The 14,268-nt window shown below is 50.6% G+C and overlaps 5 protein-coding genes across 5 annotated transcripts; 4 read left to right on the top strand and 1 right to left on the bottom strand.

Annotated features, from left to right (window-relative positions):
- Nucleotides 1-1,386: 1,386 nt before the first annotated feature.
- PENARI_c007G09249 (putative PHD finger and SET domain protein) lies at nucleotides 1,387-4,074 on the top strand (the record flags this gene model as incomplete). Its single annotated transcript, XM_022631106.1, has 1 exon — nucleotides 1,387-4,074. The coding sequence occupies one exon, from the start codon at nucleotides 1,387-1,389 to the stop codon at nucleotides 4,072-4,074; it is 2,688 nt and encodes an 895-aa protein (XP_022489433.1).
- A 1,124-nt stretch (nucleotides 4,075-5,198) lies between these two features.
- On the top strand, nucleotides 5,199-5,469 carry PENARI_c007G10351 (uncharacterized protein; the record flags this gene model as incomplete). Its single annotated transcript, XM_022631168.1, has 2 exons — nucleotides 5,199-5,425; nucleotides 5,466-5,469. 2 exons carry the CDS (start codon nucleotides 5,199-5,201, stop codon nucleotides 5,467-5,469), a joined length of 231 nt encoding a protein of 76 aa, XP_022489401.1.
- A 1,366-nt stretch (nucleotides 5,470-6,835) lies between these two features.
- On the top strand, nucleotides 6,836-8,376 carry PENARI_c007G04690 (putative MFS monocarboxylate transporter; the record flags this gene model as incomplete). The annotated part of the gene is made up of 4 exons (XM_022630904.1): nucleotides 6,836-6,995; nucleotides 7,046-7,146; nucleotides 7,201-7,563; nucleotides 7,639-8,376. The coding sequence occupies 4 exons, from the start codon at nucleotides 6,836-6,838 to the stop codon at nucleotides 8,374-8,376; spliced, it is 1,362 nt and encodes a 453-aa protein (XP_022488904.1).
- A 263-nt stretch (nucleotides 8,377-8,639) lies between these two features.
- Nucleotides 8,640-10,102, top strand: PENARI_c007G04601 (RNA polymerase II accessory factor CDC73 family protein; the record flags this gene model as incomplete). The annotated part of the gene is made up of 2 exons (XM_022630897.1): nucleotides 8,640-9,329; nucleotides 9,380-10,102. The coding sequence occupies 2 exons, from the start codon at nucleotides 8,640-8,642 to the stop codon at nucleotides 10,100-10,102; spliced, it is 1,413 nt and encodes a 470-aa protein (XP_022489125.1).
- Nucleotides 10,103-11,946: 1,844 nt separating this feature from the next.
- flbA (developmental regulator FlbA) lies at nucleotides 11,947-13,934 on the bottom strand (the record flags this gene model as incomplete). The annotated part of the gene is made up of 2 exons (XM_022630719.1): nucleotides 11,947-13,419; nucleotides 13,485-13,934. 2 exons carry the CDS (start codon nucleotides 13,932-13,934, stop codon nucleotides 11,947-11,949), a joined length of 1,923 nt encoding a protein of 640 aa, XP_022489025.1.
- Between the last annotated feature and the right edge of the window lie 334 nt (nucleotides 13,935-14,268).

Raw genomic sequence — 14,268 nt, 5'->3', positions numbered from 1 at the left:
CTCATCATGTCACCTCTTTACTTCAGATACCTTCCAAAGCCCTGTACCAATATTGGTTCTCCCGTCCCGTTTCCGCCCTCTCCCTTGCGTTCCGGGATTCCGCCGTGGGATCCGTGATCCGTGGCTAGCCTTCTGGTTCATTCTCTTGTCCTCCCACAATCCCTTTCAAGTTTGAGAAACAACACTACTCATTTCCCCTTTTTCTTATTTTCTCACATTCCCATACTCTTTCACGCTTGATGCAGTCCCTGGTCTGGGATATTGTTTTCTCATGAAATCTACCTCTGGCCTACACATGGAGAGGGCCAAAACTGCCCATCTCCTAACAAAAAGATATAACGATATAAGTTACCTGCTAATCAATCTAGATGCTAACTGTCCCCGTGACATTCCCAGGTGGACGCTAATCCCAAAACAGACTAGCGTTGCTGGAAACGGTAATACACGGAACTTGGAATCTCCGGCTGCGATACTTCAAGGGCGAAGAACGAGGGATGTTTTCAGGTCGAGCCTTCCCTATGGCTTCCAGGCCCCAAGTCTCTCCTTCAAGGGCCAGCTGGCTTACCAGCGGCCCTCCCTGGCCATATCTACTGCCCAGACTCACTCCCAGGCCTCGCCGTGGATACACGCTAAGCCCCTTTCGCTAATGGCGCACTTGGTCCCTGCTGCCGGCCGAACAGATTGTCTGCCTAAGGCCCGTAGCCTCCTCCTTCGTCTCTCTCCAGTTCACGGAAATCGCCCATCCTCTTTTTCCTCTCCTTTTCCCTATTCCTTGCCGTCGCGCTTTGCCTCCTTTCCTACATTAATTCCTTTCATTCTTTTCTCTATCCTCTCCTCCCTCATCTACTACTCTCGTACTCTCATCTTCTCCCCCTCCACGCGATCTCGCTCACCCTTTTCACTCTATTCGACGCCTCCACTTCCAAGATCCCACCAGATCCTTACACAGTCGCAGGGGCTCGACGTGTCTTTCCCGAATCGCCTCGATCTCCTTCGAAGAAGCCTACCTTTCGCCAATCTATTTTTCTCTCCCGTTCCTCCTACCCTTGAGGTCACCATCCAGGCGCATTCGAGCAGGGTCTTTCACGCTTCCACCAGCAGCCAACATCAACCCAGGGCGTTCATAATCACACATCTGGGCTCTGTGGTATCATTTGGTTAGCTGGAAGGGAAATATTGTCGCCTGCGCACGTCGCTTCGTGGACTTCCTCTCGTGGTCGTGTCATCCAGCCATTCATCTACGCGTTCGCTGTCCAACAAGGGCTTGGGAAGATACATGTCCAGGGGAAGACGTGTCAGATACGCTAGATAATGACAGGTCGTTTACGCCCCTGTTAACTAATACGTGATATTGTCTTCACCTGAGAGGGGGTCATCTGTCGGACTATGACAGATACCTCCTCCCTCGCTATCACGCACGCCACAACGGATTCCTATCCGGTCCCCGCTCCTCCGGGCTCCCCTGCCGCCGACGGTGCAGTCTCTGACTCTGCCGCACCCGATGAAGAAGAACCTTACACCATCAAATGCATTTGCTCGTTCGAGGAAGATGATGGTAGCACGGTATTCTGCGAAGGGTGCGAGACATGGCAGCACATTATCTGTTACTATCCCGATAAGAAGGTACCAGATGTGCACAACTGTGTCGACTGCGAGCCACGGCCATTGGACAATCGTCGTGCCACCGAACGACAACGGCTGCGGCGGCAACGGGAAAAAAGCGAGGATGGGGACCGGAAGCCCAGGCGGCCTGGGCCTAAAACTCAACGGAGGAGACCAAAGGATACTGAAGTGAATGGGTTTGGACATCAACGATCCGAGTCGAGTGCACGTGAACAGCCACCGGCGAAGAAAGCGAAGACGTCCCACCGTCCATCAACATCAATTGGTGGTCTTTCTGGGATCCCGGCTCTTCCGGCTGAGTCACGCAAGCGTCGTTCCTCTACCTCCGTTGCGATGAGCCCAACGAAATCCTCCGAACTTCCTATCCCTCTCTACTCCAACGAATTCCTCAATCTTTACGACCGAGATGAAGATTACGATGAAATTGACAGCAACCTCTTTGTCAACGTGAGCCTAATGCGGGACACTGTCTCATGGTTGAAGGACCCCGAGGCTTTGGCGCGAGTCACCAACGGACGGCCTGCTGAAGACACTTTTCAGTGGTCTGATGCAGCCTTGGATCGGTCTCGCTGGCCCTCGTTGGCAGTTGATACAATCACAGACCCGAGCACTGAGATCAGTGGCAAGCATCCAACATACAAGATCATTAAGACTCAAGATTCTGTACGACGGGATCAAGTTGTCGGAGAGATCACTGGCAAGGTTGGCTATTTCAGAGATTATTGTCTCGACCCAAGCAACCGGTGGTCCAAATTACGGCATCCTGAACCTTTTGTCTTCTTCAGTGCACATCTCCCTCTCTACATTGACGGCCGTCGTGAAGGCAACAAACTCCGTTACATCCGGCGTTCCTGTCGTCCCAATGTTAGCTTGAAGATCTACATCACCAATGATGTAGAGTATCATTTCTGTTTTGTTGCCAAGGATGATATTCCTGCCAACTCAGAAATTACTGCTATGTGGTACTTGGACCCTGAATTCCATGAAGCTACCAATGGTGTAGTGAAGCAGGAGGCGGGGGATCCGGAGGCTGCTTCGGTCTGCATCAGCAATACGCTTGCCAACTTTGGTACATGTGCGTGTGATCTTCCTCTCGATGAGTGCACAATGGCCAAACTTGATCGCCGGCGACGCCCAAAGCTGGACTCGGTGAAGCCCAATGGCAAGCGAAGGAAGGTGAAGAGCAAGGCAGTAGCATCTCCAATGGAGACAGGTCGTGCTTCTACGAGTCGCGCAGGTAGCGAGACAACTAAACAAGACGAAGATGACCCCGCAGCCGATAGTCGATCAACTTCAGGCTCAACACGTGGTCATCCCCGTAGCCGCGATCTCAGTCCTGCTCAACCTTTACCAGAACTCTCTACTCGCGAAAGACGGAAAATTGCAGATGCCGAAAAGCAGTTCCAACAACTAGAGGATCGGCACGTGCATCCGAAGAAGAAAAAGCGTTCCAGTGGACCTTCTCATTCTACTCAAACTGGCCATTTCGGGACTCAGCGCGCGTCTGGCAAATCTCACCTCGATACACAGTCGCGTTCTCCTACTGCTGTTTCACCTGGCATAATGGCTCGCCGCAATTCCAATCCTCCTGGGCAGTCTCATCGTCGCCGTCGTCCTGTCTATGTCGACGCGGCGGTTCAGGTCAACCGCGATAACGATTCCCCGCCTCCTCGCCCGGCGCGTCCCATTCGCCCATTCATCTCTATGACTCGGCGGCTTCTGTTGCGATACGATGCGGAGAATATCAGACGAGCAGAACTCACTAGACAACATTTGTCTTCAGCTGGCTCTGACAGCGTTGCGACTTTCGGGACTTTCGAGTCTCCTGGACCCTCGCTTCTTCGTTCGCCTGTCACCGTGCATGATAGATCGGATGCTGCGCTGGCTAGTCTGAGTAGTCCTTCCACTCCTGCGCAAGGGGATCTTGAGATGCGGGATGGCTCGAGTGCTCGGACCGACTCTCTCGGGCCTAGCAACGATCCACGCAAGCCGCCAATTCCCCCTCCTTGGCCGTCCACCGTCGCTCACAACGTTTTGATTCCGGGTGCTCGTCGCCGCAGCGACCTACGTGTTTCCATGCCCCCACCGCACGCTGTCAACGCACCTTCCGCAATTAGTCCCGGCTCTTCTACTAGTCTTGCATTCCCTCTTCCTCATGAAATCTCATCTCCTCACGCTTTTATGCCTTCGGGCCATGCACCCACTCCCACTCCTGCAAAGAAAAAGCTCAGTCTCGGTGACTACTTGATCCGACGGGGAACCATGACAACATCGGACAAGCCTGCCCCTGCAAAGAAGTCCCCCTCCGCCGGACATGGCAGTGCAGACCGTCCTCACACCCCCACACAACCGGAACTGCACGACAAGCCTGAGCCCGCTTCTTCACCAAACATGCCGATGAAAGACGCCCCCGAATCAACACCCACCCACATCCCGTCCATCTCTTCGTGATCTGATCCGCGTGGCAGTAATGGTGGGCCTGTGATAAAAGGAAAAAAATCCCTAAGGATTTTTTAACGTTTCTTACGACCCAAAATTTCTTTTCTCGTGTGACTTCATTATTTCGACACTACAGCAACAAGGCAAGGGAGCACACAGGCGTTTCATCGGGCCCCCGTGCTTTCTTACTGTTCTCCTTTCCGTGCCGGCTTTCTCTTTCATGTTCTTCTTCTTTGCTTGTTTTACTCTATTAACGGATATCTTGATATCTATGTCTGTGTCTGTGTCTGTGTTTACGGTCTTGGCTATGGCTATGGCTGTCAGCCCAAGCTTTTTCTCGTTCCGGATGGCGTATGGCGTGGTTTAGGGGGGGACTAGGTTTGGTCCTCCTTTTTCTGGTTATGGGAAATACCATCGGGCTGGGTTAGGATCTTTGTGATGGTGTACGTGTATCAATGGTGTTCTCTTTTTTTTTTTATGGTCATGTATGTCTGTCTGCCTGTGGCGCAGGACATAGATCTTTCGCGAATTTTTGTGAGACTACATTTTGTGAGATTACATCTTCTCTCTTTCGATTCAGTTGCATCTTTTGATGTGGCTTGATAGCTTGTATGAACACTGCTTGATCATATGTACAATTTTTTTCTCTCTTGCTCCTTTCGTAATGTGTAGATTGTTCTTTTGGTGTTTACTTTGACTTTACCTACAGGCTTGGTTGCTTCATTGTTTGTTGATGTGATGTTGTCTTGCTCCCACGCAGTGACTACTACAAATCCAGCTGTACGCTCTGCTTGCTCGTTCTACAATCCCCATGCATTCACTATCTTGTTTGCTCTAGTTCCCTTTGTCACAACTAGATATTTGTCGGGATATTCCCCTCCTACGCTTGGTATATAAAGATCCAAACCCCACAACATCTTTCTCCTCTTCCACCACCTACCCGCAAAATATAAAGAAACCAATAAATATTCTCACACATAATGGATACGTCCTCTGAGACTCTGGATTAGTTCCCTGAATCCTTCCGCTGGGCTGACGATCCGAATACCCGGTATTCGAATCACATACCACCTTGCAGCCACTGTTGTTGTCCTCGGTTTCTTTCCTTGCCTTTCCTAGTGTTTCTATATCGGTATATGGGCATCGCCAAGCGTCTATATGAGATCTACGGCCCCGTTGCTCCTACTGGCTCCGTGCCGAGGACGAAGACATCCCCTTGCTCCATGACATTTTCGGGCAAGGCATCTCCAGCAACCGCATCATTGCTGCGTACGGCCAATACCTTGGTGTCAGCCCTCTCGATCACCAAGCGTCCTGCCTACGATGTCTTAACAACGACCTCTGCGCCTTCGGCTCCTGCCGCGTGTCAGGTTTCGTGGACGGCGACAAGCGCTACATTCTAGCTAAAGGAAGCTGCATGTGCTGTCTCTTCTCCGGCTTTGCCGCGAAGTGCTCGCTCCGTGCTAAACAACCCGCATGGGCTGTCGAGTTCCTGCTCACCCTCGAGCGGACTTCTCTTTCGAAGCTCTCGATGACGAGGAAGCTGGCGGTGTAGCGCCTGCTACCCCGAGTGTTGCCCTAGTCTATAGGACAATCTAGTTTGCTGCCCCCTTAACGGTCGAGAGGCCTTCGTCGACATGATATACGAGATTATTGATCCAAGGATCAGAGCATTGAAAGGTCGAACTTCACACCAGTTTGTATATAGTAACCCTCTCCCGACTATCGCGCCTGGAATAATCTTGTATATACTAGGTTATATTCAATTCGTGAGAAGCAGACCTCAAATCAAATAACGTGGAACGCCCCTTATAGTGGCTACTTAGATTTTGCCTTTTATTGTCATCAACCTGTATACTTACGTCCTTACATTGGTCAGTCCAATCAACCAAAGTATCGGATACCGCAGCACACACTAATGATGAAGGGGCCGATGGCAAGTCTTCATTACTAACTACATTATCAAGAATGACAAGTGGTTTAGAAGTGCTAATTTCATTCGACTTTAGACTATTTCTTTCCCTCCGCGAACTGATATCTTCGCGACCTTCTTAGAGATGATATTATGCCGAGCTTTTCAGCCTCTCCCTCCTCCATAGGAGTCCTCCGCCCATCAGAAATTGTCTCTTGGATTCGCTGAACCGGGTATCGAGGAATTGGATACCTCCATTATTCCATCTTGATCCTATTTGAGGGTAGAATTATGTCAAAGAATTCTAAGCGAATATTGACCATGTAGATGTATATATATTCTTAGTGATTCTCTGGTTATAGAACCTTTCGGTGGTGGATACGCTTTTGGGGGGATTAAGAATGGGGACATTAGCCAATAAAAGGCCTGTATTTCCATAACCGGAGCGGTAGTTCAGTGGTTTAGAACGTTCGATTGCAAATCGAAAGGTCGGGAGTTCGAGTCTCCCCCGCACCTTGTTTTTTTGTAGTTTTCTTTTTAATCCTTCCTACTATTATAGTTTTTATTCATGCTATATAATACAGGTCCACATGTTCTATAATTGCTGTTTCATAATAGAGTGATCAGCTTGGTTATATTTAAGGAGAGACATGAGCTTTGGAGTGATTAGGGAGATCGAGCAAGAAAAATCAAGCCTTCCAAGTTTCTGCAGATCGACGGCACGAAGTCCGATATCTGACATGGAGTGAAGTATACAGTGAGTCAGGGTCGAGAGGGGCAATCCCGCGACTCTGAGGGATCCAACCGCCTTCACATTCTTTTTCCTTTCAGAAATCTGTTCCAACATACTAGAAGTTCAACATGAATTCCGACGAAGGCCTTATGCTGGACGAGTTCCATATTTGCAGATCTACAGATGAGGTCACCGAGATAGAGCAGCCCGCTCTTGCCCCGGCAGATGGAGGCAGGGCTGCATGGCTCATGCTGGCTTCATGTTGCTTGATTCAGTTGCCAGTCTGGGGTCTGTAATGAGACACGAGAGACATTTCACTCTATTAACCTCCACTTTAGGATTTTCCACTGTGTTTGGTATCTTCCAAGAGTACTATACAACGCATGATGTCCTACAAGGAAGCAAGGGTGACCTGGCGACCGTTGGGACTTCTTCTACTGTATGCGAAAAGAACTGACATACATGACATTTTCTAATACTTTCTTTCCCCCAGGGCATTCTTTATCTTCTTTCGCCTGTCACCTTTACGCTTCTGACGAGGTATTCCCGCCTACAATACTACAGTGCACCTGCAGGTCTGGTCATTACAGTGATAGGATCTTTGCTGTCCTCGTTCTCTGTGAAAGTATGGCATCTTATTGCCACTCAGGGCGTCATGTGTGCTATTGGGAATGCACTCTTGTTTACTCCGTCGTCCTTGTACCTTGACCAGTGGTTCTTGCGCCGAAAGGGCCTTGCACTTGGGACTATGTGGGCTGCCAAGAGTATCACTGGCGTTGCTTTGCCTTTTATTGCCAGCGCTTGTCTGAGCAGGTTTGGTTCGAATGTCACGCTGAAAGCCTGGACGGTTGTCACGGTATAGACTCTGTCCTTTGGGGAGTTGATCTACGTGATTTGAAGGCTTTGATAACGCTGACCCTTGAACTCTTAGTTGATTACCACCCTCATGGCTTTACCTTTTATGAGACCTCGAATCCCTATCTCGGCATCTGCTTCAGCCCGTCGCTTGGATTTGAGCTTCCTCAAACAAGCCACCTTCTGGATGTTGCAAGCTGGAAATATTATCCAAAGCTTTGGTTACTTCCTGCCAACAACATACCTTCCTTCTTACTCGACAGGAACGATCGGGCTATCCCAGACAACTGGTACGCTGTTGCTCTCGCTCGTCAATGCAACATCCATCTTCGGTGGGATAGCCCTCGGGATTCTATGTGACCGCTTCTCTGTGACCAACGTCATGTTTTTATCCTCAGTTGGCTCGGCATTATCTGTACTTCTCTTTTGGGGCATGGCGTCGTCGGGCTCAGAATCGCCACAGACAGCTATTGCCCTTCTTACCGTATTCTCCATCACTTACGGGTTCTTCGCTGGTGGATTTAGCTCTACCTGGTCGGGGGTTATCACTCAAATTAAACGTGATACATCGCCATCACTTGAGACCGGTCTAGTGTTTGGTCTTCTGGCTGGTGGGCGAGGCATTGGGAATGTGATCAGTGGGCCACTGAGTACAGTATTGATTCGCTCCGGATCTTTGGGCGACTCCAGTGGCTCAACTGGTTATGATTCCCAGTACGGAACTCTGATCCTATTTACGGGGATAACGGCCATTTTGGGAGCATGGAGCTGGATGTGGCGGTATATCAGTCCTGCACTGCGGTGTCTTGCTTGAAATGAGATAGCAGTGTTGGATAGGGATCACAGTGGGCCCGAATTGAAATTGAATGAGTAAATGCAGTATTGAGGATGAATAACTTAGCAATTTGAAGACAATGAAACAACGAGCGCCCAGGATATTGATGCCAAGTCGTGGTCACGTGCAGGCAGATCTGCGGAGCTTCGACTCCAAGCATTCTTCCACCTCTCCAACTCTGACATCCTCGGAACACTTCGATCTCGTCGCTGCGCACCAGGGCCACTGCCCTATCTATCACAATGGCTACGTCCGACGCGGCAACCCAAGACCCTCTCCTTTCGCTCCGCCGCGCAATTGCGGCCGGCAGCCTCCCAACACCAACGACCTCGCCCGAGCTTTCTGATGAATCGGCCACGGAGGACCTGGCCAAAGCCTCCTATCTCTATTTCACACAACCGACCCCTCAGACAATTCCATTGGCGACCCCAACACGATTCATTTCCGCGAATTCTGGCTCCCCAGTTGACCTGCGCAGCATCCTTTTCGCATGGCAGAACAAAGATGTCGCTATTCCCGAGTACTTCGCTTCGGCGAATCAGTTCAATGAGACACTGAAGCAGAAGGGGCCGCAGGAAGATGGCAAGGAAGAAAGTGTACAGATTCTTGTCTTCGTCGAACGTCTTGATCTCATCACTTGGCTGGAAGGCGCTTCCGATGAAAGTGAACACATCAAGCCCCTCGAGGGTGCCGCAGCCGCTGCAGAGGCTGCCGCCACAGCTGCAGGTGTTGCGCAGGCCGAGGCCGCGGCCGGCATCGCCGCAGGTACGGCTGGCGGTGTCTCGACCGCGCCTAGTGGTGCCGCAGGAGCAGCACAGCCAGCTCAAGCCGGCCGCCCACAGAAGCAGATTGAGCCTCGGCTGCAAGAAATCTACAATGGGGAGCGCAAGACAGGTGATCGGAACACAGTGCTACGCGGAATCAAGCCAACAGTGAGTTGCGTGATGTGACCAGACTTGCCCAAAGCTAACTCTCCAAATAGGACTTCTCGCACGTTCGTAAGAGCGCCGAAGTGTTCCTCAGCCGCAACCGCCCTGGCCACCCAGCCAAACCCGGCAGCAAGCCCCAAGTTCCCGCGCCTTCTGCCGGACTGCCGGTTTCGTCGTCGCGCAAGTCCAGCTCATCACACTCGCGCCCAGACCCTATCATCCTGATTTCGCCCTCTGCCTCCTCCCTCATCCGCATGTCGAACGTCAAGTCCTTCCTGGAAGACGGTGTCTTCGTGCCACCCGACCACCCAACCCTATCCAGCGCAACCAACGCAAACCTCGTGAAGCTGGAGCGCCCTCTCCGTGGAGACCCCTCCAATCCAAACGCCGGCGCAATCGGCTCCCGAGGCGGCGCCAAGCCTACCAGACCGACAAAGTTCATCATCGTCGACGGCACCACCAACTTCAAGCCCGAGTACTGGGACCGCCTTGTGGCCGTCTTCACTACCGGCCAGACCTGGCAGTTCAAGTCTTACAAGTGGTCTTCCCCACCCGAGCTGTTCAAGCACGCCACCGGTGTTTACGTCGGATGGCGAGGCGAGGATGTCCCTAGCCAAGTCAAGGGCTGGGGCCGTGGTGTGCAGAACTTTGCTGTTGAACGCTGGGACGAGAAGAATGGTACGCAGGGTGGTGGTCGCTGGCGTGATCGTGAGATCGTCGAGGGTATCTGGACTGCTATTGAGGAGGGCATGAGACTTCGTGGTTGGTCCAAATAGACCTGCTACAGTACTTAATACCTTCTCTGTGCTTTTCCGTTTCTCTTTCCCTTTGCTTCTTTGTCCCCTCTCCTGGCATCATGTTCTATCCTCATATACCCCCTTCAACCAAACCTTGGATCAACAGCCTATCCAACCGACCAATATGGCATTTTTCCTCCCTCCTCCCGCTACCACTTCCATCCCACACTACAACCTCTTCTCAAAATTGAACATTGATGACCAACGACATTCAAGGCGTGGTTCTGGGCGTTGTGTCTGGTGATTAATCTTTTCTTCCTCGAGCCGTATGTATCTATGACGGTCTCTTCGCTTTGCTGCGAGACCTAGAACAAAATCCAATTAAGGTTTACTGTAGCTTGATTTTGGAATGAAGCTAAGCTAGGGAGATAACCGTATGTACATGTGCAAGACTTAGGTTGAGGTATCCGTCTGCTCTTATTGGGTTGTATACTTGTGAGCTAGTCAATGGTCTTGTTTACTTCCAAGGAGGTATTTGTATTGTATCTACAGTAGATAGGTAGATTTAATCCTTGAGCTTGAGTTCTTTTTACTGTGAAATTGGACTTTATCGTATGTTTCGCATGTCTATATGAAGTTTACAATCTCGGGGTAACGTTATTGAATAAGTAAAACATGAACATGAACATGAACATGAAATGAATACGATGTCTTGAGACCATTTGATAATCGTCTCAAGCTGATGACATAGACAGACACAGAACATCGACTATAGTACCTCAAAACTCGTATTCATATACGCTTCTCAGACATAGAATTACTCTACACTACGTGTTCAAAGCAAAAGCAAAATCGTCGTGTCCAGTGCCATTTCCATTGGAAATGAAAATAATATTATGACAATACACAAACAGACCAGAACTCACTCGCTGTGCCCAGAGAAGGATGCAGGGTACTTAAAAGGAAAAATGGAAAAGGAAAAAGAAAACAATGAACAGGAAACTAGAGAAAAACAAAACGTAAGGAGAGAAGAAGAAGTGGAATCATATGAAATGCTCAAAGGAAAAAGAAGAGAGATGCAGGAACAGAAGAAGAAGAAGATGATAGAAGAAATAAAAAAAGAGGGGAAAAAAAGACATGCAAGAAAACGCCGGGTCTGATGCTCCAATAGGGTTGAAAAAGAAGCAGCCTCCAATACTTTCATGTTCGTTTTTGATGTTTTCTTGATGTTTCTTCTTCTGGTTCTCTTCCCAACACACACCTCACCTCATTCCAGACCAGTTCGGAGCAGCTGGTGAAGGGTGAGACGAGAGAGAAAAGGTGAGAAAAATGGAAAAGGGAAAAGAAAAAGCAATGCCATGCGAATATTACAAATAATTTTCCAGTTCCGGCCTTCTCTATAACATGAGCCATCGATCATAACGTCTTTCGTTCGGAGTGGGGGAATCTCGTGACGAGTGGATTAAAGGACAAAAAAAGGGAAATGGAAATAACGGCAGCCAGATTGGGACGCCAGGACTCTAGTCCTCAGAAAAGAGCTGGGTGTATACTGGACTGCATGCGGAGGAGAGGTAAGGAACTTCCTGGAAGCGATCGTGACGAGATTGCTGAAATCGGGTCCGAAGAGCAACCGGATAAGTTATGTGCCCCTTGGAGGGGCAATCCGTGTTTGAGGAGGGGGGTTGTCCACAAGCATGAGTTGATTGTGTGTGCAGGTATAGATCCGAATGAAGTGCCTCGATGGGCTCGAATGCTGTAAAACCGCATGTGTTGAATATTTCGGCTGCTGTGTGCACCGAGGCTCATGAGGAGTCGGAATCGCAATGGTACGAATCGTCTTCGAACGGGTTGCGCGCTAGGTCAATGCTTGTGGTCGGTGGTTGTCAGGCGCGGGCTGACCGGCTCATACTCCGCTCTGGGAGAGTGGGCGCGCCCGGTGTGGGCGAGTATGAACGCGAACCACCCATGATGTCCACATCGTGCTCTTGTAGAACAACTGAGTACTTGGGGTCGCGCAAAAACTTGGGGACCGAGTCACTGGACATCAACTTGAACACGGAGGTTTGGGCAAGCTCAAATAGGTGCACCACCTCCTGCAGACTCTTGAACATGGATTCGTCGTCGCCTACGGCCTTGGTCATGCGGCTGGCCAGGCTGTTGCGCAGGGCGTGGTCGATGTTCAGCTCACATGGAGAGCCAGGGGCCAAGAAAGCGTTGTACAATCCGTAAGCAGCAGCCAAGGTTTCCCGGACCGAGTCAACCTTGTTAAATGTGCCCACCTTCTCCGCTTTGTGGTAGTTGGAAGTAAATTCGGAAACATCGAGGTAGAAGGAAAGGTTCTCTTCGCAGAGTGAGTAGCGGAGGAACTCGCGGAAAAGGAGACGCAGAGCGGGATCCTGGAGGATGTGGGTTAAGCGGGCGTTGTTGGAATCCCTGGGCATACCACGGCTGTCATAGGTGGTGGTGTTTTCCCGAGCTTTCTCACGTGCAATCCATCCACACACACGCTGTCCGCGCTCGGTTATGCCATAGATAGCATACTTGGATTGTTGGAAGTGAGCGTTGTTTCCACTGTCGGGGAATGATTTGTCGTCCTGGATCATCGTGATCAGGCCGTACTTCAGGAACAGCTCGGCAATCAAGCAGGTCTCGCGGCGCTCAATTGTAGTCGAGCAATCCATCAACCAGTCCACCGCTCCCTTTCCAGTGAAGGTGTTAGAGTAGATCTTGCCATCCTGAAGCTTCCGTTCCCGAGCTACCTTGACACCGACCAGGCCGTTGGTGTAGTCACTGAGAGAATCGGAGTCGGAGGTCGAAATGCTACTCTTCACGTTGGGGCCATCCTGACCAGCAAAGCGGCGGAAAATGACCTCGATTGTCGCGCGGTCATGAGACAACTTGTCGGTTTCGGTGTCGCGCTCCAGGTTCACCAACTGCATGGTGTTGCGAGGGGACTCCAAGACGTCCATCACGTGACGAGCGGTGATGCCGTTCCGCTGGCAGAAACGCTGCAGGATGTTGATGCCCTTCGGAGTGAGCTGGAAAAGGGCACCCTTGAGCGGGAAAATCGGGAGTGCTTTTCCGTCGACCGATTCGATAAAGCGCGCATCCACGAATCGCTGGCAGACAGATCGGGCCATTTCCTTGGCCATGGAGAAGGTGGTAGTTGTGGTGGTGGTCACGATGCGGGAGGGGTCCTTTGGGTCGGGCATGCGGTTTGACTGGGAAAACTTGAGCGAGCCCAAGTTGTTGATTGCCTCTTCCGAGGTAAATGTGTGGTCATATCGTGTGAACCGAACGCGGTGTGAATCCAACTTCAAGCTAACCATCAACGTGGAGAACAAGTCCATAAAATCCTGCGTACATCAGCTCAATTGTTCCCGGAATCGACTCCTGCTCGCAATTCCAGTCAACGACCTACCTTGGTGAATGGGCGCTCATCTTCGGTCATGCGCAACAAACGCGATGATGTCTGATGCATCTTGGGGGAACCGCCCGGCGGATCAGAGCGGGATTCTTGAGGAGGAGTCGGAAGGCGCTGGAGAGTGAAACGACGCTTCAGCGAGGTCGTAGAGTCGGCCAGGGCCGGAGAGCAAGGGCGCGAGGAACCGGTCAATTGCTCGTAGGTATCGTCTAGTGGTGGGGTCAAAGGGGTTGCGGAATGTTTCGACAAACTAATGTAAGAAGTCGAAGAGCGTAATGAAGTCTGCAAGCCAAGGGCGACAGTAGTCTTCTGAGCCAAGGCAGCAAAAGAGCGGCGGTTGCGAGAGATAGAGCCGACAACAGACCCAGTGAAGTGTAGAGGGTCAGGAGAGGTACGTGAAGTAGGGAGAGAATCTTCTCGATAGTGGCTCCCGGGTTGGGTTGGCATTGAGTCGGGCGAACCAGACTTTGAAAAAGTGGGTTAGGTCAACCTGAAAAAAACATGAAAACATGAAATTTTAGGGAAATTGGGGGAGGGGGGAAGATGAATAAAAGGGACTAAAAATTGTATTTATTCCTAAAAGGAAAACTAAAAAAGAGGGGAGGAAAATGGGCAGGGGGAAACGGGAAAAAGAGGGAAAAACGAATAAAAAAAAAAGAAAAAGAAATAGGTGAAGAACAGGCTGTCATCCATTGACCCACAACCCACGCGTGAGTTTGCATACAACGTGGGAAGATCGGTGGATTAGAGTGGTATTGGTGGCGTATTAGCTTTGTATTGG

The sequence above is a fragment of the Penicillium arizonense genome (genome assembly GCF_001773325.1).
Source record: "Penicillium arizonense strain CBS 141311 chromosome Unknown PENARI_contig007, whole genome shotgun sequence".
NCBI lineage: Eukaryota > Fungi > Ascomycota > Eurotiomycetes > Eurotiales > Aspergillaceae > Penicillium > Penicillium arizonense.
This window is presented reverse-complemented; position numbering and strand designations above follow the sequence as displayed.